General features: G+C 38.5%; 2 protein-coding genes and 1 long non-coding RNA gene across 3 annotated transcripts; 1 reads left to right on the top strand and 2 right to left on the bottom strand.

Moving 5' to 3' along the window:
- Positions 1–5,049: 5,049 nt before the first annotated feature.
- LOC5565853 lies at positions 5,050–8,898 on the bottom strand. The gene is made up of 2 exons (XM_001650150.2): positions 8,575–8,898; positions 5,050–6,199 (listed from the first exon to the last, which is right to left on the bottom strand). The coding sequence occupies exons 1-2, from the start codon at positions 8,695–8,697 to the stop codon at positions 5,120–5,122; spliced, it is 1,203 nt and encodes a 400-aa protein (XP_001650200.1). The 5' UTR covers positions 8,698–8,898; the 3' UTR covers positions 5,050–5,119.
- A 5,398-nt stretch (positions 8,899–14,296) lies between these two features.
- Positions 14,297–14,687, bottom strand: LOC110676069. The gene is made up of 2 exons (XR_002500043.1): positions 14,528–14,687; positions 14,297–14,462 (listed from the first exon to the last, which is right to left on the bottom strand). It is a non-coding gene; the product is annotated as an uncharacterized LOC110676069 (long non-coding RNA).
- A 400-nt stretch (positions 14,688–15,087) lies between these two features.
- Positions 15,088–23,435, top strand: LOC5565854 (serine--tRNA ligase, cytoplasmic). The gene is made up of 2 exons (XM_001650151.2): positions 15,088–16,592; positions 23,063–23,435. Exons 1-2 carry the CDS (start codon positions 15,237–15,239, stop codon positions 23,207–23,209), a joined length of 1,503 nt encoding a protein of 500 aa, XP_001650201.1. The 5' UTR covers positions 15,088–15,236; the 3' UTR covers positions 23,210–23,435.
- The last annotated feature ends 926 nt before the right edge of the window (positions 23,436–24,361 follow it).

Here is a 24,361-nt window from a genome sequence, read left to right on the forward strand (position 1 = left end):
GTATGATATCGACGAATCATCATGGTGTATGTGAGCAGCACAAAGCAAAAGGGTTTATTCGATAATTTCACCAGTTTTTCAATCTAATTCAAAACAAATAGGAATTGTTTAATAGTGGTTAGAAACGGTGTTTTTTTGTTCAACTTATAGAAGACACAGCAATAGAAAAAATGCAAAACATTTTAAACAGGATTTAAAATGCTTTACAATATATTGCATCGCATTTTTCTCGAATCCTTCCAAATGTTAGATACGCCGATTTGAAAAATTAGGCTTGATTTAGTTTCAGGTAGGTGATTGTCACAAAGGATGATGTGAGATTCTTTGAAATGCACCCAAACAGCGGCTGCAAGATTTCAATACAATTTTGCGTGAAAAATTCACAGATATTGCATAAAATTGTTACACATGTAACGCTATCATAGATTGTTTTGGTTTGAAATCTTACATGTTCTTTATAGAAACCTTACTTTTCTGTAAATGTAAAGTTATTTTACAAAAAATGTATAAGCTCTAATTTTGGATGTAAATACAGTGGGATTCCGTTTTTGGCAACAAAGTCGAAATTTTCAGTTGCCAAAAAACGGAACCATGCCAAAATCGGAACCCATGTTTTGAACATTATTTTTCAACTTTTATTTTTGAAAACATCATTAGAATGTTATTGCATCATCCTTATGGAATTATAAGGCATCGGGACTTCGGAACGGTTCTGATCGAAGCAGATTTCCGGAGGGGTGAACTATGCTATGATTCTATAACCCCGTAATGTTGATTATGGCAAACGTTCTACATAGTTTTTATCGCTTCAATGATTTTTTAAAAGCTTTATCTACGCTATTTGTATATGTGGGTCATGTAAAATCAATAATCGCATGAGTGACATTTGCTCAAAGATTGGATTTTTCCTTGAAACTTTGTGAAAATACAAAACATGAAAAAATGTATTACCGTATTCTTTCAAAGTTGTACTTACAAAACAAAGGCGATGAGTATTACAAAACAAAGGCGATGAGTATTACAAAACTGCATGAGTTTTTTTATACAATTTAATAAAAAATAAAAATCAGTAAAATTTAACGTAAAATTTGACAAACTTTGATGAGTTTAGAATAAATTTATTTTTCTGTTAAGTTAAGTTTACAGCAGTCAAAAGCACAAACATAAACAAGCACATTACAGGATACTGCTTTGAAATCAAAAGAGCCTGATAGGAATCTTCGGGTGTTTGTAAGGAATCTACGCTAGGACTCTGAAGCATATTGTTAAAATTCTCAAGATCTCGCTTAGGGTTTCGCCTCGATATTGCTGAAAATTCTCAGGTCTCCGATAAGAATTTTCAAAAATTCATTATCACTAACCGAATGCCACAGGAAACCACCTTCTCAAAATCTACAACATTTCGCCAGAACTACACAAAATACCCCTAGAAATCCATTATCTCGCTAGGATTTCACAGTACGCCCTAGAAATCTTAAGAGTTTATTGGGCATCAGATATTGGACATAATCTTCAATAACCAATTATACATTCTCAGGATTCCGCAAAAACCCTCAGTGTCCATTAGGAACATGCAGATATCTTCAAAAATACGTTTCTGAGAAGTTCCCTAAAACCAAGAATCCCCTAAGGTTTCTCCAGGGTAAGTTAGGAAACTGATAGACCCAGTTTGTAAGGATCCTAATGATTATATTATGAAGCCCATATTCTCGATAAAAAATATTTTATAAAATGTAGGATCGTTTCTTAACAAATCTAACATCTTACTTAATCTGTTACAAATATGAAATGAAGCTCTAAATAGTTGCCGCAGAAAGATCAATATACACACTAATACTACAGACAAAACATTTAAACACTCTCAATCGTATTTATCGCACGTTTCACTGATGTTATTGAAAATAAAATGTTGTTTGGACTGTGCGCACATTTATCATGGTGGCGGTATAAAACGGCACTTCGAAATAATATAAAAAAATGAAATACAAATTAGTGAGATGAAATTTATGATTAATCTGTGAAGTCATAGACTTCATGTTGCTCTTGTGTCAGTGCTTGTGCTTTGTTCAAGTGTTCCAAATCTGAAGAAAAGTGGATTCATTAAATGTATCACCTACTGGCAGACTATTGTGGGCTGTTCATTCAGTAAGAATGCCTGAGAAAAGAGGTTTTTCTCTAGTTGAGATTCTGATGGAGATTAATGGCCTCATGGAACATTGCGAATGCTATGCATGACCAATGACCATCCCGAAGTAAATAGGCGCGTACGAAATCCCTTAGTAGTTGGTGGGATTTGAAGGAATATCGGCGACAATAGAGCTCTGGAATGTAGTTGGTGTGCAGTTGACTTGCCATTCAAATGTCTAAATCAGCAGACACAATAACATTCACAAATATTTACAAATTTCAATGAAATTCAAAAATGTTGCCAAAAACGGATCCCTTTTGTTGCTAAAATCGGGGGGTGCCAAAAATGGAGCATGCCAAAAACGGAGCATGCCAAAAACGGAATCCCACTGTATATCGCATAGAGCTCAACATAAAAACCTTTTTTTATCTTCCACGGTTTCGTTGATACGGGCCATGATTCGAGAGTAGTCTTGCGGGATGATTTGCTATAGTAGCACAGGAACGACGCTGGCGCACAAACGATTCAACGCCGACGTCGATGTTCGGGTAGTATACGCCACAACTCGATCGCCGAACATGACACTGTTGACACAGTAAGTAACTTGGAGACCCTCTTGTCGGGCGAAAAACAGATGAACAGCTGGAGTTTGGACCTCGCTCACTCGCTCAACGGCCAGCCGTTGCTGATTACCTCTTGCATGGCCAGGTCGTCTTGAGTTTCCTTGGCGTTCATTTCCGATGTGACAGGCAAACTTGAGGTGGAGTCGTCGAGAATTGCCTTCGCTTCGGTTGCCGTCTAGGTAGAGCAGCAATACCGTATTCCTCATCCGGCTTGCTGTGGGAGCTCATCAATCGTGATAACAGAGGTCAGCGTGTCCAAAATTTGACGTTGGGACGAACTTGATGTCGAACTGCTTCAATGATAGCTTCTTTTCGGATGAGGACCAGTAACCTTCCTTGTGGCCCTTCCGCTTGCACTCCGCACAGGTCTGATCCCCGCAGAACCAGCAAGGTGTCTTCGGCTTGTTCTCCTTCCGAGTGGAAGCACGATGACGAGTGATTGCGTCGACATTAGGCTTGTCCTCACAACCTTTCTCGATCCTCTGCGTGTCTTGCTCGAGGTTGATGATGCGGTTGCACTCCTCAACCAGATTTTTAAGGTGGCACCGTTCAGCTTCCAACTTCCGAAGAACCTGGTCCGGATGTTCGAATCTCGCGGTGACTGGAGACCGCATACGAACCTGAGCGTCTTGAATTGGTCTATGGACAGCTTTTCGATCGTGATAGCTTGACAGTGCTTGTTTACCGACGCAGCGTACAAAGAAGAACCTGCCCAAGCAACCAATAGTTCGGATTTTACTTAAGCAGTGAACTCAAAAGTTCACTTCTAGTAGATTTTGAGTTCAAACGAAACTATATCGCTGAATAACAGAACATAACGGATACTACTAACAGAACTTGATTCTTGAAAAAGTAACTCATGAGCTTATCAACAACTAGAAAGTTCCGAACAAGTTCAAGTAGAACCACGTCCGTACTTTATGGTAAACGTCATTCTATTTAAGCATCTTAAATGAACTTTATGTGAACTGAAGTTCGGTTAATTACTTAAAAAGTGAGCTGCTTAAGCCAAAACATGCCCTTTTATCTGAACTTTTGGTTGCTTGGGTGGCTTTTGGAGTCCGAACAGCTAATTGACGGTGTCTTCGAAGTCAAAATCACGTGGATGAATCGGCAAAACACTGTTCACTTAGCGTTCGTGGAATTGCGTTCCGATTTTCCGCAGATGCAGTCTTACCTTCACCTGGTCGTCCAGCTGCCCACATTCCTCCTTGAACACGTCTTCGCACCCGGCGTACCCCGAATCGAAAAAGATGCCGCCGTCTGGATCTTATCGAAACTCGTCGATTCCGGTAGAGAGTGACTCGATGATTTTCTCGCTTCCAACTTGATTGGGGTTGCCCTCCTGGAGAGCTGCAATCTGCTGTTGCTGGTCAACCGGAGAATCCAGGCAATGGACATGCCCTATATCAACTGCAGCGATTTGCAGTAGACAGGATGTCCCGGGCCCGATCTATCTGACAAGCCAATCGAGCCCTCTGTCACCATAGAAGACTGTGTCTCCATCATGTCGATAACCTGGGAGAATCGCTTGCTTCAGAGCTTCGTTGGACATTTTTGATTTCGTGACGGCTGAGTGTTTCAGTGGTGGAAGAGGAACAATAGCTTGAATGGGAACACAGCTCGCAGGGCTTCCTTGCTTCCGGGAATGGCAGGAACTTTTCGCTCATCGCCAAACGATCTATCAGTCAGAAAGAAACTAAACTTGTGGTTTTTAGGATTAAGAACAAGTTTTATTGCGACTGTCTTGATAGGTGGATGTAACAGAACTGACTCAAAATTTCTCAAGAAAATCATCCAAGGATGTCTTTGGGGAATTGTCAAGGATTTCATTTCAGAAGCTGTTGTACCGATAAATTACTTAAAAATTCAAATTCCAGATGCATTCTTTTTATTATTGGTTAAAGAACTTTGGAAGAATTCCTAGAAGAGTTTGTAAAAAATCGCTGTGGAAATTTCTGGAGGAATAACTGGAAGAGCTTCTGAAAGTATTCCAGAAGAAATCAGTAAAAGAATTCCTAAAGTTTTTCTTTGAGAAATCTGAAAAGAGATTCCTTGAGAATAATCGTGTGAGAGTTATTGGAAGTTGCTCTGGAGCCTCTATAATTCAGAAATTTTCAATTTTAGCATTACAGCTGCCATATAGGCGAATAATCAGTAGCAAAGTAGAAGTAAATGATGAATTATACATTATTATAGGGCAATGATTTAGAAATATACCTAAGTAATCACATATGACCGGCATTATTTCATGATTATGGATTTCGTTTATCGTTCTAACAAAATAACAAAATTATGTCCAACAGTTTTTTTTTACATTCACATTACCTATTATTGTGCCGAACGTACATACCTGACAACTTAAGAATTAAGCATTTTCGGTTTCTGTCGCGGCGGGCTCGCTTATTTCCAGTTTCAGCTCGCTGATTGGTTCATTATCGAGAGGTTCGGCCTTCACTTCCGTGGTCTCAACTTTTCGCTTCCGTCGCTTTCTAACAGTGCCTCCTGCCATATTCCTACACAGGGCAAGTACCTCATCAATGTTTGCGTACGGGTTCGGCGGTTCGATTTTTTTCGGGCACGATTCTCGACGGTGCGCTTTCAGCTTGACATTGCTGGAAAACTCGATACCGCAGTCCCGACATTCCAGCATACTTTTCTCCGTGGTACTGTTCATCGGTGCGTTTTGGAAAGTGCTGGTCCTCGTATGGTTCCAATTTTTCTGATGACGCTGGAAGTTGAATCTGAGATTGTTCTGATAACCGCAATCGTCGCATCGAAATAGAGTATTTGATCTTCGCGCACCAGGCATACGAGGCTTACGAGGCACACGTGGCACTCGTTCAGGTTTAGCGGGTTTTTTCATTCTTCTCTTTCGCTGTTTTGGGGGATCATATTTGACTGCTGGTGAAATGTACTGTTGCAGGATTTGTTTGACTACGTTCAAAGGACGATTCGTTGATAGCTTACAGAACGAAAAGTGTCTCTGGTTCTGCTGGTGTCGTTTAAAGTTGAAACAGTTCTGCGTGATATATCCACAATCTTTGCAGGCATACGTTGTTGGACCCCGACCTTTGGGTTTCCTTTGGGGTATGACGATACCCTCCGGAGGATCCTCGATTGGCAATAATGATTCTCCCAACAGGGATGGCAAAATGTTGTCGACCAGCGGTTCTTCCAGTTCCAGTGCTTCTTCTTTGATTGCAACGTCTGGAAGAATGGATTCGTCCGGAATTATAACCTGTGGATCGATACCGCTCAATAAGCACTCAATGGGCTCCTGATGTTGAAGATCACTCTGGTCATGTTGGTCAGTCAAGGTACTGATGATCATTTGACGAAACTCGTTTTCCGATTGGTACGTCAACTTCCGGAATAGGAACGCCGAAGTGAGGGACGTGAAACACGCTGCACATATCTGTTGCGGAAGGCTGTCTCCGATGGAAACCTAAAGCGTGAGAAGATATATATAAACAAGTAAGTATCAATTTACATAAAATGGTTACAAATCCATGTTTTTTTGTTTTGTAGTACTCCCTCTACTAGCAGCATCAGAATGAATTGCTGACTGATTAACAGAGGCGGAAGGTAATATAAAACTTTACTAGTTGTGTCAGAAAGATGAAATCTTAAAAATTCGATTGCTTTTATCGCTTATTTTAGTTTGTTTTATTTCATACTTCATTCACATATTATATTAGGGTTTATTCACAAATTTCATAACGCAAAATATTACAAATTTTGACACCAACCCATCCCCTCATTGATTCCGCATGCAAATATACATATAGCTTGGTACACAAATAAATGAATGAACTTTGTCTTGAGTAGATTGCTTTCCTGAGCGTACAGTGACTCAATCTCATTTTCGTACGGGGCACTGTTTTCATATCAAGTTGGTATAAGTCTATCAAATGGTGCATGGACTTCGATATACTTTATCAATAATGAAGGTTATAGGTGTCATCTATTGTTTGGCAATGACAAACTGTATTCATTTGCTCAAATCTTTGGAATAATGGAAAAGTATTGAGATTGTGTCTATAATTGACCCAATTCCATATTCGTACACCTAACAAAAAAGAAATATACAGCATTCAAAACTAATTTTTAATGGACTAGATGATTACTTAAGCTCTTCGTTGTGTTGTTCAGATGCAGTAGAATACATTTGGAAAATTTAAAACCGGACATATTTGAAACTTAAGTGAATTTAAGAAAAATACCAGTTTTCCCATGTTTTTTGCTAAAATATTCGGTAAGTCGAACCATAAATTGCATTTTTTTCAACATCACTTCCTTAAGAATGATAACTGCGAATATTGCACAAGTTTTAAAAAATTATAATCAGTTTTAGAGTAGCTAGGAGTGTATGTCGACAACTTATACTTTTGAATCTTAGGTAGTATAACATTTATAACAAATCCAAAACCAAAAATTTTAGTTTATTTCTTTATGTGTGGCTCTTAAATGTATATACATAATCCATAGTTAATGTTCCTATCAAAACATTGCGTAATTATCATTTTTAATTTACATTTTACTACCAAACATGATTATAGAGATTTAAAGAATAAATATTATTGCCATAACCGCAACACAAACGTTTTTTAAAATGATGAAAACAGCAGGATATATTCTATTAAATAGTATATTAATGTTCTCTGCGCATTCAAGTTATTTTGTATTTTTCTTATAAAATCAATAAATTGCAAAATACGGTGCAATTTTGATTATAATTTGAATTTTATTTCAAAGATAATTGAATATTACGATGACATCAATTATGTGGAGGTATGTACAGCGTAGTTTAGGGTACTTTATTGTAAAACGAAGTTCGTAGTTCAAATTATGTTTACAGACAAATTCAAAATTAACATTTACCTGTTGTTTACGATGAAAATTTGGTTTACATTGATTAAAAATATAATTTTGGAAGAGTTTTGAGCTTATGGCACAACAATTTTCTGAACTCAAAAGGAATAAAAACTGTTTATGATTTCTGTAAACTATAAATATTTCAACTAAATTTCTATCAGAGCTTACGAGTATAATCTATAGATTGGATCCAATGACAAAAATAAACGTTATTGTTCGAATTATAGGATTTAATAGCAAAAATCATTGGAAAACTGGCATTTCTCATAACTTTACCTAAATTTCATATATGTCCACTAATAAATTGTCCAAATGTATTTCACTACATCTGAACATCATAATAAAGCATTTCAGTAATCAAATAGAGCTTCTAAATTTAGTTTTGAACGTTGTGCGTATGAATTTTGGTAGGTGTACGAATATGGAATTAGGTGAATTTTAGACATCAATTCAATACTTTTCTATTAATCCAAAGATGAATGTAAATGGAAACATTTTGTGAATGGCAAACAATAGATGACACCTGTTACCTTCAATGTGGATAATGTATTTGTAGCTCAATACTTCATTTAATAGTTTTTTACTAACTTAATGTGGAAACAGTATCCTGTACGAATATGAAATTAGACCACTGTAAATTTAAAAATAGTAGAGAACGTTTTTCACAGCAATCAATCCTAGGCAGACATCCCCTATGGACCTATGCACGGGTTCATTAATTGACGTTTTAGCGGTGCCTTGTTATTTATGGGACCATGGCAACCAGTGAATTCGGCACCGCTCAAACGTCAAATTAGTGAACTCTTGCAAAGGTCCATTGAACTGTTTACGTTTATCCTATGAAGTACTAGATCAAGCGAAGGAACAACATAGATTTTGGATACTTGAAAATATATCTAATTTCCGTAATATAATTTTCTCCCGATAAATCCATATTTCACATACCTCCTGCTGGGTGCAGTAAACAATCATATCGTCTATGCGGACATTACTGATCTGGGAAACTATCGAGAGATCAAACTTTTGGAATTCACCCGACCGTGAGCATATACGGCAGAAGTCCTCCATTCTGGTGTTCCAATGATCGAATTTTGGTACGACTCACACACTGTTTTTCAGTGATCCAGATAATCACTGTGTTTAAAATTCACACAAAGTTTTATGCGCTCAAATCAATTGAATTTTAAATACAAAACTTGAGAAAAAAAAAAACGATGCTCACCACAAGTTGGCACAAAAACTTTTCACAACTTACACGGAGAAAATGAAGTACTCAAAAGTGAGTTCATTCCACTCAATTCCGGGGGTTCGTGCGTTAACCTAATTTTGAGTTGATGGGGTATAAGTTGTTTTCATTTACAGCCATGCGAAAAAATACTTACTGACTAAGTTGTTTTCACTCAATCGGCAGATCAAATAACTCAACTTCCAGTACTGTGCCACTTACTCAAATTTGAGGTAACGCACTAAGGTTTGGTTTTTGGGTTGTTTTGCTCTTCGCTCTCTGACAACAATAGAAGGAGCGAATGAAATGGGGAGAGAAAAATAACTCAAAAGTGAGTTAAACAATACTCAAATATGGGTTTTCCGTTTTCTCCGTGTAGATCATCTGTCATCGTTCTGGCGTAACATTTTAAAAGACAGTAACTGAACCGTTATCATTACACGGAAAAAACAGTGCGCAGTACATGTACCTAATTTTCGAGTTGACTAACTAAAATTAAGTATATCGATTATTCTCTCAACCCAAAATTTCTCGGTATTCTCTTCCTTCCCAACAATGTTGTCAAAAATAGAGAGAACTGCACCTACCTAATGGGGGTAGTTTGGCCCAATAAGTCAAATTTGGGTAGGGGAAGAAGTGGTAAAATGAACACCTTAAGGAAATCATCTTGTTTCTGATAGAAAAACGAGGAATTTGTACAGTTAAAATTTTCACATATTTTCATCGCTATCAAAAAGCGATGCAAATGTTAATTTTACCTGCACTATGTGGGTAAAATGAACAGCGGTTGGTGGTAAAATGAACACCACGCAAAAAACGTTAGCAAAACAAATATATCTGAAAATTTTCATTACCCCACCGAAAATACATTCATTAATGATTATTACCCATTCAAAAAGAATTCTAAAGGTATCAGATTTGACATCATATCATAACGATATTCAACTCACTGAAAAACCTCAAGTCTTCCAAGCTAAAAGTTACGTCAGTTGTAATTTTCAAACGCGGTTTTCTTAAATCTTAGTTTTCATTGATATTTTCACTTCAATTGACCTACGTATCAATTCGAACACTCAGATTTATGCTTTAAATCGTCCGTGCGTGGTAAAAATTCATCGAAATTTGTTTTTTCTCGGTAAAAGGCACGGTGTTCATTTTACTACCCCTGTTCATTTTACCACCACTTCCCCTAAATGCATTTTTCTCAAGCTTGGGTTGAATAAACTCAATTTTGCGATGAATCAAACCAAATTTAAGTAAATTTTTCTTATATGGCTTAAAAGGCAAAGTACCTAATGGAGGCTTTGGAAATTTAGCCAAATTTGGGTTATTGGGCTCAACTACGGTTTTGCGTTGAATTGGGTCCTAAAATTTTTAATGAAATATTGTTTTTATTCAATAACACGAAAGAGCATCTTACCAAAGACAAATTAAAGACCCCCATGTCCCTTGCAGTTGCTCAAAATTGTATGGCTCATAAGGTAATCTAGAATGCCGTTCAAAGTGTACTGTGATCTGTCAAACTTGGGTACCTTTTGCACTACCGAGGGACCAAATGCAGTACTAGAAGTGGTACCCAATCTGAGCCCGAGTGTGACGGACCTGATCTTACTGCAACTACTTTTGCAATATTTCCCGCTCAAATAACGGCTATATCATGTTTAAACTTTAATTTAAAAATTGGGTCCATAAATGAACCTTGACACTTAAGATCATGTTTGACGTTCGCTTAGTCGACAAAAACACCACCGGGGTTTTAGTTTTACCACTGGGGTTGTTCCTATCTGACATTTCGGAAGGGACACGGAAAACAAAATACACCCAAAATTTGAGTTTAAGCCAAGGGTTGTGACAAAATCTTAAAAAAATGTTTTTTGGACTCAAACCAACGGAAAACATTAGAAAATTGAGTAAACATGTGTTATTGGCCTAAACTTAAGCGTTTAGCACTAAAATTGGGACAGGGCTTTAGGACCCTATTAACTCAGATTTGAGTAGATCCGTTGCCCCGTGTTGCCGTGTTGTTTGACAAGGGAGATATACAGCCCTTTGAAATATGGTCCCTGCCTCCCGGTAAGGTTGTGCGTTTCATACGTCACATTATACCTAATAGACCATTTCCGTCAAAAAATTTTATTTGCTCATGAGCTTTCTTTCAATTTACTGGACAAACTTTCCTAAGGAACCCATATGTTTTGAAGCCCCTTACTAGTGAAAAACAATGAAAAACTGGCGGCACGACAATTCGCCCCACGGTCCCGTACATATTATTTCTCTCCAATTTTTATCAGGCCCCTTTTTCCCCTATGATTTTATCTCCACGTTGTGGTGAATTTTGATCAGCTGTTCCTCTGCGGTCTCCACTCAAGCTTCTGGATTTACTGCAACGATCAAGATTTACTCAGGTGGCGCAGATCATTGATGCGTGACACTAGTTCTCTCTTTTATTCTTTCGCTATTCTTATGCAGAGCAAATAGTGACGTCAGCCGGAAAATAAAAGAAAGAAAAAGTGGCACACAACAATGATTTGCGCCACCAAAGTAAATTCAGAACATTGGTCTCAACTTTGTTGATATTCGGGTTTGGATGCACTACCAAGACCCCAAACAAATGGAAACTGGGACCATCAGGAAGAGCCGTCGCGATGAAATTCTTCATGGACAGATGAAAGATCCCCTTCTTATCCTTCGCATGAAGTTGCTGTGGTGCTCCAGCTAAATAATTCTCGAAAAGAGTGCTACTCACTCCTGGTTTTAAGGCCACTGGAAAATAGGCGACAAAAAATTTCACAGCGTGGCAGCATAACATCTTTGGGCCCATTCACATATTTCATAACGCTCAAGGAGGTGGGTGGGTGTCTTCAAGATGTTACAAGTCATACAAAATTCGGAAAATATTCTTACAAAATGCGTTATGAGGGGGTGGGTGGGTGTTGAAAATGATTATTTTTGGCGTTATGAAATTTGTGAATAAACCCTTTTAAGCTATTTGATCCTAATTCGAGATCTGTAACAATGCCGCTTTCAAGGTTGCAAGAGCTGTTTGATTAATAAATTTGATTCGGATTCTGCCCCGGCTTCCATGGGATATCCGGTAATAAAAATGAGACGCTTCCGAAATCCTCGTTGCCAGTTTGCCGCCGGCCATAAAACCACAAAAGAGCAGGAACCTATCGCGGATCATCCGGTGCACCACAGCAGCTTCAGCGGGTTATTTGTTGTGGTCCTGAAGGATTTCAATGTTGAGAATATCATTAAATTCCAACTACAAGGACGGCCATTTTTCGTGGAGTTCTTGTGATTTCGGTGACTGTTTGAGGGCATAGAAGCAGCACGCTAAACCAGATTCACGCATCGCATGAGTTCGATCTGCATAAAATAAGGCAATGAATGCAAAAATGTCTGAATAAGTGAAAAATCTGTGCAATTCGCACGCATTCTTTGAGCCTATACGTAAACATGTTGGCCATTGGCTATATGCAAATCACTGAAAATAGAACTGTCAGTCATCACCCATGTGACAGCAAACAGTTGACTGTTGGTAAGATGATTTCTTACCGGGAATTTTTTCATCGAAAAGCTGAAAGATGGTCACATTCACGAAATTTGTTTCCCCATTTACTTCCGCTTTAAATATTAAAATAGAAAAAAAAAACTGAAATACTTAAACATTGTCATGTTTTTATAATCAAAAGAAAAACGGAAGCGAATTCCGAATTTCGAGCGTTCTTTCGCTGTGCGTAATTTACTCATTGATTTTGGTTTACAAGACATTGCTCAATAATGAATACAACCTATTTTCACAGGAAACGTGCTGCATGTGAAGGGGCCAATTTTGTGCACCCGCTACTTATTTTTGAGCGGAACAAGTTTAGCGTGAGGTTGATAAACAACAAACCAACGAGCGAGTCAATTTTGTTGTTGCTGGATTTGACATTTTGTTGTGTCTACAAACATTCAATGCAGGGATGTTGTAAAAATTTTGAGAAATCTCCACTTTCTACACCCAGGGTTGAAACAACTGTGCCGCACGACGAATTTCACCTCAAATTCCCAAATTTTCAAAAAATTGTAAGAAAATCAGGAGTGCATACAAAAAATATCTGAAAGCGCCAATAATCATTAAAAAGTATCGCCTTTCGAAGAAAAATATAAAAATTGGGGGTAAGGTCTGACGGAAATGGTCTATTGGGATAATACCTAAGTCATGCGCTGATAATAGGGTCCTAAAGCCCTGTCCCAATTTTAGTGCCAAACGCTTAAGTTTAAGCCAAAAACACATGTTTACTCAATATTCTAATGTTTTCCGTTGGTTTAAGCCCAAAAAACATTTTTTTAGATTTTGTCACATCCTTTGGCTTAAACTCAAATTTTGGGTGTATTTTGTTTTCCGTGTCCCTCACGAAATGTCAGATAGGAACAACCCCAGTGGTCGAACTAAAACCCCTGTGGTGTTTTTGTCGACTAAGCGAACGTCAAACATGATCAAAAGTGTCAAGGTTCATTTATGGACCAAATTTTTAAATTAAAGTTTAAACATGATATAGCCATTATTTGAGCGGGAAAAATTGCTAAAGTAGTTACAGTTACATGCTTTTTCGTGTTATTAAATAAAAACAAGATTCCATTAAAAATTTTAGGACCCAATTACTTTTATAGTAATTTATCACTTTGACAAGGTACATTAAAAAGGGTTGTGCAAGGGGCAAGACAGATTCAACATGAGTGAATATTTGCACCAGAGTTACTCATAATTCATCAAATTCGCTCAGGTTACAGATTTTTTTGGGTGATCCCAAGGTAAAAGATGGTGGGAAGTTCTAAATGGGTATTGCTCAGAATACACGAGAGTTACTCAGGATTGCTCAGCATGCTTCAGTTTGCCTCAGACATAATCATACCAAATTAAATTCTGCCGACAGCTGTCACTCTTCAAATTGACTATGGTTGTGTATGTTTACTTTCGATCGACGATTAAGTTGATCTATAGTGTACCACGAATGTCCGAGAAGAGTATCATAAATCATCCTGAATGGAGTTTTGCCTGTGGTGTAGTCTAAAGTGCGTATTAATAAAATCTATGACATGACGTAATAATGAATGATCTTTCAGTTCGAATCTCCTCCATTATAAGCTCCATGAGGATGGTAAAAAAAACATAAAAACTGTTCTCGATTCATATTTTATTTTATAGGTGCAAATACAAAATATTCGAATATAGACTTGTCATCGAAACTGAGTAAAATCTACGACAGTTAATTACGCGAATTGTAAACTGCATCATCCGGCATTTTTCTTCCGGCACTGGAAATTAACCTCATTTGCAGTTTTTTTTTCCTTCAGGTCGATCGGTCTCGTGTCTTTCTCGGGCAAACATATTCGTAGTTGGGAGTCGGGGTTTCCATTTCAACAGCTTTTTTCTTTCTTTTTCAAATTCATGGGCAAATTCATCTGCTTCGGCCACTTACTTGGCTTTTGATTCCGATTTGGTTCAATCTCCAGACTTGTCATAGCGTATGCGTAGAAGCAGCAGGATAACCGTTCGATTGTTGCAAAAGGCATGTCTTCCACGCTGGATCCATTGCTGAGTGGTGCTCAGGAAAATTTCCTAGGAAAAATTGAACTATAATGAATTAAGGAAATTCAAAAACATAAAAATGTGGATTTACTCACTTTGAATTTGAAATAACTTCACAACTTTTCATCTTAATTATTTTACGCTGTTAAGATTCAACAGACTGAGTTTGGTTTATTATTGTTTTTGTTGTATACCATTTTGTCAAAATCAAGATGATTCAAGGGTGGGAATTTTGATTCACAAATTCCTCAGAGTTGCTCAGAGTTACTCTGAACTACTCCAGATTCACTCTGCTTTGAACACTGTCTTGCCCCTTGTTAGGGGGTTAACTTAAGCGCTCGCACCGGCAATTTTCAGCACACCAGAAATGCGCTTGATTTTACCATGTCTGTTGTCGAAATCCGATTGTTGTAAATTATTTCTGTCAATTGTACCAGTAATGTGGTGGAATGTACCGTAAACATAGTAAATTGGTCTGAAATTCCATGGTAGTTTCAAGAATGGGCGTAGTCAGCTAAAATAGTAATTTGTACCACAATTTTTCCCGTGCATCAGTCGATTGATTCACCCCCTGTTGATTACACCGTCTCCGCAGATCTGCATCGATGGCGGTGTATTTTCGCTCCAACTGTCAAAATCATTTTGCGCAAACCGCATTCGATCACCTTCGCCACGTTTAGAGCGGACGGAATCACGCAGCAGTGCCCTTTTCTCAAACTCCAGGCAAAGGATTCCGATTTCATCATCCAATCGCGAGTTTTGTTTGAATTAGTGCTTCGTCAAAAATCAGCGTAGCGCCACATAATGGTTCTGGATTTGGATCTGTTCCGCAGCGACAAGGGCCACGACCCGGCCAAAGTCCGAGCGAATCAGGAGCTGCGCTTCAAGGATGTCGGCCTGGTGGACACGGTCATCGAGCAGGACGGCGAGTGGCGCAAGTGTCGCTTCAACGCGGACAATTTCAACAAGCTGAAGAATCTGTGCAGCAAGGAAATCGGCGAGAAAATGAAGAAGAAAGAACCGCAAGGGGCGGAAGATGAACCGGTGCCGGAAGCGGTGGCCACGGATTTACTCGGGTTGAAGAGTGAAGATCTGAAGGCGTTGACGGTAAATCAGATCAAGAAGGTTCGGGGATTGATTGATTCGGCGATGGTTGAAAATGAAAAGAAATTGAGCGAAGCCGAAGCGAAACGAAATTCCGCCCTGCGGGAAGTGGGAAATCATCTCCACGAGAGTGTTCCGGTCAGCAACGATGAGGATGAAAATAAGGTCGAGCGTACGTTTGGAGATTGTGAGAAGAAGCTGAAATACTCGCACGTTGATTTGATCGTGATGATTGACGGAATGAATGGCGAGAAGGGCGCAGTCGTTTCCGGTGGTCGAGGATACTTCCTGACCGGTCCAGCTGTGTTCCTCGAGCAGGCTCTGATTCAGCATTCGTTGCACCTTCTGTACGGCAAGGGATACACTCCCCTGTACACGCCGTTCTTCATGCGGAAGGAAGTGATGCAGGAAGTGGCTCAGCTTTCCCAGTTCGACGAGGAACTGTACAAAGTTGTAGGAAAGGGTAGCGAAAAAACGGAGGAAGGCGTCAGCGATGAGAAATACTTGATTGCGACTTCGGAACAACCGATTGCTGCCTATCACAGAGATGAATGGATCCCAGAAGCTTCCCTACCAATAAAATACGCGGGATTGTCCACTTGCTTCCGGCAGGAAGTTGGCTCGCATGGACGTGATACCCGTGGTATCTTCCGGGTACATCAGTTCGAAAAAGTGGAACAGTTTGTGCTGACCTCTCCTCACGATAACAAGTCCTGGGAAATGATGGACGAGATGATTGGCAACGCAGAACAGTTCTGCCAATCGTTGGGCATCCCGTACCGTGTGGTTAACATCGTTTCCGGTGCTCTAAATCACGCTGCCTCAAAGAAGCTGGATCTGGAGGCTTGGTTTGCCGGATCCGGGGCGTTCAGGGAGCTGGTATCGTGCAGCAACTGTTTGGACTACCAGGCTCGGCGGCTGTTGGTGCGCTACGGCCAAACGAAGAAGATGAACGCCGCCGTAGACTTTGTTCACATGCTGAATGCCACAATGTGCGCCACGACTCGAGTTATTTGCGCCATCCTGGAGACGCATCAAACGGAAACGGGAGTTAAGGTAAGTCTGGAAGTTTGAGCGATAGCTTGATGGGAATCTGTGACAAAAGTTAGTAACCAAATGCTGTTTTACCATACAAAATGCTTCTAGTAGTCCGAATTGGCTGAAATTTGGATGACGAGCTACAAATAACTTGATGTTTTGTCTGTAGTGAATTCATTACATTGCCGTCATGTTCCTCAAATTTTCAGTGGGTTGTTTAACCTTTCAGTCGTCGCGTGATTTTCGATCACCAGAGCCACCACACTTAAGCTGTGATCGCCAAGCGAGGTTTTCCTACCATTGTTGTACAAAATACAACAGCGCGACGACTGAAGTGTTAAAGACATAAGTAGGTAATCAAGAGATGATTCAATTTAATTAAAAAACGGTAAGTTGTGGGAGGTTGAATGTGTTCGGCATAGGGTACCGGTACCAATGGTTGTAATGTTCCAGTAGATTGGACTATGGAATAAAACGAACATTTTTCGATATAACGACATGTGCTATTTTTGGTGGATAGATCGTCTCTAGTTAAGTCCATTTGCCAAATTTCAGCTTTTTATTTTATCAAAAAGTCATAAATAATTAATTTTATGCAAAAAATTTGCTCCCTTGCACCAGTAGTTGCCGTCGTCTTCCAGTAGTGGGTCAACGGATGGAAGCAGTTTTTAAAATGGATGTATAAAAATGAAGAAAAGCCCTACATCTTTATACTTAATTCGAAAGATATTAATTGCTGTTCCGAAGGAAAAATGTTGAACCAATGTAAAAATTTACCATTTTGTTCAAAATTCCTTGTATCATTCCCGAACGTCTACTACTGGAGCACTAGCGCAACTACTGGAACACTTGTACCAATAGTGGCTCAAGCGATATTATGTTAAAAAAATAGTTTTATCACCATATAGTAGAGGCTGAAATCTTTCTGTTAACGCCAAAAGATCTCTGTTAAGGCTTTTCGTTATTTTGTTATGATTTTTTATAGCTTAGGTAGTCCACTAATGGCACCGGCACCCTAGTTGTTCATTTTCAGAAGTTACACAAATTTGCAGAACACATCAACCACCCACAACGTCTTCTTCTCTTGATATTACGTCCTTACTGGGACAAATTCTACGAGTGGTGTGAGGTGAGAATTGTCGGTCTCGTATAGCGAGGTGACAATTCTCGACTCGAATGGAGTGACTCGCCATGCAAACCAAATGGAGAGTCACTTCACTCGAGTCGAGAATTGTCACCTCGCTATACGAGACCGACAATTCCCACCTCACACCATTAACACCATACCAATTAACTGAGAGCTTTGTTTTCCAAAGTTGCCATTTTCGCATTCGTATATCGTGTGGCAGGTACGATGATACTCAATGCCCAGGGAAGTCAAGGAAATTTCCATTACGAAAAGATCATGGACCGACCGGGAATCGAACCCAGACAACTTCAGCATGGCTTTGCTTTGTAGTCGCGGACACTAACCACTCGGCTAAGGAAGGCATCTTATCCACAACTCACCGTTTTTGAATTAAATTAAATAATCTTTTTGTTACCTACTTTAGTTTTTGAACAACGCTCTGAAACTCTTTGTAAAATACCTTCAATGTAACGAAGCTTCAAGTTATTTATAGTTGATCATATACATTTCAGCCAATTCGGACTATCAGAAGCCCCAGAATTGGGCATTTTGTATGGAAAACAGCATTTGTTTACTACAGATTACTACAGAACATAAAAATTTGATTCTTCATCATAGAATCAGACCATACATTGCTCTAAGATCTAAAATTTTTTTTGGTAATTCCTCGTGACATGACGACAGTATTACTGATGCTTGTATTACTGTATGTTTTTTTTAAATGATTTTCACTAGGTATTTCGTCAGACATTAAATTAGGTATTTCTCCAAAGATTCAGATATAACTCCTTAGATTTCTTCAGGAGTTCTTTTAGTTGGGTTAATTCTACGAGTGGCGTGAGGTGAGAATTGTGGGCATCGTATAGCGAGGTGACAATTCTTGACTCGAATGAAGTGACTCGCCGTGCAAATCAAATGGAGAGTCACTTCACTCGAGTCAAGTATCGTCACCCCGCTATACGATACCGACAATATTATCACATCACGCCACTCGTAGAATAAACCCAAGTAGTAATTTCTAATGGAATTCCTGCAAGAATAATGTTTTGGATACCTCAAGAATTCAACCTAGATTTCTCCAAGGATAACTTTAGAAATTATTGTAGAAACCATCAGGAAATTCCTCCAAAAATTCTTTCAAATTTAGTTCAAGACTGTTCTAAGTCCTCCAAAGTTTTATCTAGTGATTCTTGCTTCGATTTCCTTAGTACATCCTCCATCTATCCTTTGATTTAGAACATCTTCAAAATTCAACCAACAATTTCTCCAAAGATGCCTCCAAGAATTTCTTAAGGTTTTCTATACAATTGTATACAATTGTCTTTCAGGATTTCTTTAAGATTCCAACTAGCAAATTCCTCCAGAAGTACCTTCAGGAATTACTCTAGAGATTCCTCCTATAATTAATTCAGGAATTCTTCATGTAATTTTTTTTAGATATTCCTCAAGGATGTCTAAAAGGTTTTTTCAGGTATTTTTTAAAAACATTCACCCAAGAATGTTTACAGAGAAATTTCAAGGATTTTCTTCCTAGAATTATTTGAGAAATCTTAAAAAAAAAACAAAATCCATTAGTTTTTTTTTCTAAAAAAAGGATTACGTAACCTCTGATGAAATCTGTGTAAGTTCTAAAGTCACCCGTGACAAATAAGTATCTCAGAATGAACTCCTGGACTCGTTAGGAAATTTTAGAAGATTACCTAGATAAATTTCTTAGATAATTGAAAAATCAATACTTGGGTACTTCCATGATTTTCCATGATCTCTAAAGCAATTTGTATATGAATTGGGATCACACAAATATTACATAACGCTAAATTTGACCATTTCAGAACTTCTCTCTCTCCCACGTTACAGCTTTTGCATGGCAGTTTTTTTATATGGACTAAGTTAACGTAAACCCCTCCCTCCCACTATCACGTTACGGAATATTTGAACGATCCCAATGATCGGAGGAAATTTTAACTGCTGTGAAATCTTAAAAAAGGTTTAAAAATTTCATTAGCATTTTTGAGAAATTGTTTGGAGAAAGGACAGGAGTTATTCCTGAAATGAGAGACAGTTTATGATATGGAAGAGATCCCAAGAATTTCCTCGAATAATTCCTTAAGGAATATTTGAAGCAACTTGTGAGAGTAACCGTGAATGAATTCTTGAAGAAATTTTCACAAACAGGCGAAGGAATTCTTACAGGTTTCTTGAAAAAATCATAAATTCGAATTTCTTCAAATGTTCAAATCATGGTGAATTTTCTAGGATGAAAAACTGGAGAATTCAGTTGAAGGATTTGTGAAAAATCTGAAGGAAATCCTAGAAGGGTGCAGAGTTATTTGGGCACTTCTATGATTTTTCTCGGCCAAAAATGAGAGTTTGCAGTAAGAAGCACTTCAATACGACGCGAATTGTGACAAAATATGAGCTCAGTACAGGGTGTCCGCAAATTATCCGAACAGCAAAATATTGGGAAGATGATCTCACATTGAAAAAAATGAAAAATCAATGTCCATGTACCTTTATAATACATCTATATGTTGACACAAAATACATCTTCAAACAATTTCGAAATGATTGCTTGTTACTGAGATAGGCAAATTCAAATTTTTCGGAGACGTTTTTCCTGAGGGATATACTGGAGATGTGTTATCCCTAAAATCTAAAAGAGATGAATCTAAATGTCCTATTATTATTTGAAGTTACCTGCAGTTTAGGGGCTTCAAGTTAGACTGGGAATAGAAAATTATACGGTTCAAATCCAGTGAGTTCTATGGACATTTCTCTTCCGTCATAAAGCTCGAAAAACAGCTCCTTTTAAGACACTTTAATACATTTGACTTAATTTTGCAAATATTTGAAATCGGAAATGTGTCAAACTTACTTCATAAGAATATAATGAGCCAATGTTTACAACCATGCAAGAATATTGAATATATTATGCTTGATTGTATAGAGCCATGTCTTCAAAGTTTGTACGGGTAATTTGCGGACACCCTGTAGCTTTCATAACATCCCACTGCCGAAGTGAATCAAAAGTGTCAGGAATAGGATCCGGCTCCCTTGGAAAAAATTGAAGGTAATTTCTGAGGAAATTACTGAAGGTAGCAGCGTTGGAATGCTCATGGGTTTTCTTAAGCAAATTCCAAAATCGCTTTTCTGGGAGAGTTGGTAAAGAAATCTCTAGAAGGTAAAAAATGAAAAAAAAAACCCAGAAGAAGTCCCTGAAAGTATTCCAGATGAAAATAATCTTCGGGAAAATCACATTCCTCGAGGAATCTGAGACGATTTTTTTTAAGAACCTGTTGAATAGTCGCACCGCGAGTGACGTGAGACGACTAATGTTAATCAAATGGGAGCGAGTCGACAATTGTCACCTCATTCGACTCGTGTCACCTCACACACCGTGCAGAATAAGCACAATTATCTTTTTTTTTTGTTTTTTTATTTATATGATGCGGTGGCGTAGGAACAGTAGGGGTCTTTATGAGAAAAAGAGTTTTTTTGACCAGCATACACAAAAAAACACTTTTTCAAACCCCTCTTTTCATAAATCGGTTCAAAACTGCAAAACCATTCATATTGCATATTGCACTACAAATTATCTCAGATTTTTGCATAAAAATTGAAAAACAAGAACATCAAAAATCAAATTCCGGATAATCGAGTCTAAAATTCCGGATAATTGAATCACGGATAATCAGCCTAGGGACATGCCCTATATCAACTGCAGCGATTTGCAGTAGACAGGATGTCCCGGGCCCGATCCATCTGACAAGCCAATCGAGCCCTCTGTCACCATAGAAGATGGTGTCTCCATCGATGTCGAAAGCCTGCGGATAATCGAGTCCGACCTGTACTGTAGAGACTTTTTAGAGATATGCGACTGAGTGTCTTGAAATTAGGAACTTAAGAGATATCTTGCCAGAAAAAAAGAATAAGAATAAAGAAACACTAAAAAACCTTACAGAATCTGACCTACATTTTTCTAAGAATATTTGTAAGACTTTTTTTTGTTTAATTTCTTGTGGTGACAATTATTTGTTCTTTATTGTTTTTGAGAAGAACTTAAACCGGATTTTTTTTCTTAGGATTCTCACAGAAATTATCTCAGATTCCATCCGGAATTTCTCCAAAGATTTTGTTTTTTTTTTCAAGAAAGTCCTAAATTCTTTAGGAATGTATCCTGTGATTATTCCATCGATTTACCTAGGACTTCCCCCAAGTTTCCTGTTTAGAACATCTTCAAGAATTCAACCAATAATAGGGTAACGACTCATTAATGAATGTTTGCCCTTTACTGGCATATACCAGATTTGCTAGTATGTCCGAAACATAGTTTTGGGAACTTGTAATCAGAAGACACAGTGTGTTTGTTTGACAAATTGAGACATGAATTTGCGAAAAGAGTTAGGACTCGGATTCAGTTTGACTTTCTATTCCGCAGAATCATAAGGTGTTCTGTAGCTTAGTTGGTTAAAGCGGCGGTCTAGCGTACACGGAGTCGTGAGTTCGAGTCTCACTAGAACGCGTATTTTTTCGCAATTTGTCAAACAAACACACTGTGCCTTCTGATTACAAGTTCCCAAAACTAGGGTAACGACTGTTCATTTAGTTCATAACCGCTTACAGTTGGCGCCAGCGGCAAAAAGTACAGACAACAACCTTTTGAACAATCAGTTTCTTTCAATGGCCGCCGAGCAGCGACACTGATGTTTGCATTCCACCACTGATCGCGCAATGCTGGATTCTCAAATTTCTCAAACTTCCAACACAAGCGCATGGAAGAATGGTAGTCGAGAGCTGTCAAAACGTATGGAAAATAATGAAAAACGTAAATTACTAGCAATTAAGAGACTGGATCGAAAAAGTAGTGATTAGAAATCAAGCGTAATGTGAATAAATAACTTTTAGTGTTTAGTTCATCTGCCACGGTGCTTTCTTTGCTTCAGAATTTCGATTTTACTACCACTGAAAAAGAGCCATCTATTGCCTTTTCAGTTTTGAATAACGCCCTATTACTCCCCATCCCTCGAGAAAAGAGCATTCACGCCGAAGGACACCATCATCCTGGATGTTTCCTGACTCCAATAATTTCTGGGAAAACTTCTGGGTATTTTCAATCGACATAGTGGGCATACTCTCGTAATCCTTGACTATCCATGAATCCAGTATTAATGCGATGGGTTTCTTCAATTTGTATCTAGTACACAACATTAAAGACGGTCTTACAGTTGAGGTCGAAATACGCGTATTTGTCAAAGGAATTATATAGTGTTGTACTAATTTCGAAGTTTTACTTACTCATGTTCTACTATCCAGCTCGAAAATTTATCATCATCTAAATATGGATTTTTCCGTTTCGCAGGTCCCAGAGCCACTGAAGAAGTACATGCCCGAGCAGTACCGCGATGAAATTCCGTTCGTGAAACCGGCCCCGATCGATGTGGAAGCGGCTGCGGCCGCTGCGAAGAAAGAGAAAAAGGGCGGCAAAAAGGAAGGTGCTGGCGCATAATCAACTTGCAACAATAATAAGAATCCTAGTAAGACACAGCAATGGTTGAAAGCATTTACGAATGACATACGACGGTACTTTTGCTAGTTGCATAAAATTTATCCGCAGCAACCGATCGGAGCGAAAGTTCATTAATTTATCTCAATTCACCGCAGCATAAGATGTACTTTTAAATCAGTTAATAAATTCGAACGCGCATGCTTATAAGGCTGCTTTCTGAAACGAAGTCTGCTGTTTGTTATTTGGGAGTAGGGTTCTCTGGATAATTTTGGTCAGTTATTGCTCTAGGCATTTTGTTATGATTTTCTCCAGCAATTTCATTAGAAGTTTATTTAGGCATGTGCCCGAAATTTCCTGCACATACTATTACGAAGATTTCTTTAAGAATTTATCCATTGGTAAAGCCTAAAATTTCTAAAGGAAGTCCTTCACGAATTATTCCACGGTATGCCTACATTTGCTGGATAATAAGATGGATACGAAATGCTGGGGCCCAGATAGCCGTGGCGGTAAACGCGCAGCTATTCAGCAAGACCAAGCTGAGGGTCGTGGGTTCGAATCCCACCGGTCGAAGATCTTTTCGGGTTGGAAATTTTCTCGACTTCCCAGGACATAGAGTATCTTCGTACCTGCCACACGATATACGCCTGCAAAAATGGTCATTGGCACAGTAAGCTCTCAGTTAATAACGGTGGAAGTGCTCATAAGAACACTTAGCTGAGAAGCAGGCTCTGTCCCAGTGGGGACGTAATGCCAGAAAGAAGAAGAACGAAACGTTGAGTGGGATGCAGTTATTTAATATTGATTGATATTTAATTCAATTGAAAGTGAAATTCGTCAGGAATTTATCTAGTGATTCTCCTAGGATTTCCTTCGAAATTGTCATTCAAGACTTTTCAACCAGTAATTTCGCTAGAGTTTTCGTCAGATCCAGATTCTTCCATAAATTCATCCAACTTGTTTTTAGGCCTTTTTAAATTTAAATTAAATTTAAAATTTTTGTAGAGGATTTCTTAGAAATCCTAAACAGGAAGCTTTTAAGGCATACTTCCTGGAATGATTTTAGAGATTTTTTCATGAATTATTTCCAAGATTGTTCCAAAAATTATTTAACCCTTTAATACCCAAACCCGCCTTTAGACGGGGTATACT

Source organism: Aedes aegypti, chromosome 2 (genome assembly GCF_002204515.2).
Source record: "Aedes aegypti strain LVP_AGWG chromosome 2, AaegL5.0 Primary Assembly, whole genome shotgun sequence".
Classification (NCBI taxonomy): Eukaryota; Metazoa; Arthropoda; class Insecta; order Diptera; family Culicidae; genus Aedes; species Aedes aegypti.

What these genes read in the sequence shown, in the direction of transcription:
- LOC5565853 (XM_001650150.2), bottom strand. Translation starts at nt 8,697, where the DNA reads ATGGAGGACTTCTGCCGTATATGCTCACGGTCGGGTGAATTCCAAAAG. An exon ending in TTTACTGCACCCAGCAGGAG is followed by an intron (nt 6,200 to 8,574) that starts GTATGTGAAATA and finishes CTCACGCTTTAG; the next exon opens with GTTTCCATCGGAGACAGCCT.
- LOC5565854 (XM_001650151.2), top strand. Translation starts at nt 15,237, where the DNA reads ATGGTTCTGGATTTGGATCTGTTCCGCAGCGACAAGGGCCACGACCCG. An exon ending in AAACGGAAACGGGAGTTAAG is followed by an intron (nt 16,593 to 23,062) that starts GTAAGTCTGGAA and finishes TCCGTTTCGCAG; the next exon opens with GTCCCAGAGCCACTGAAGAA.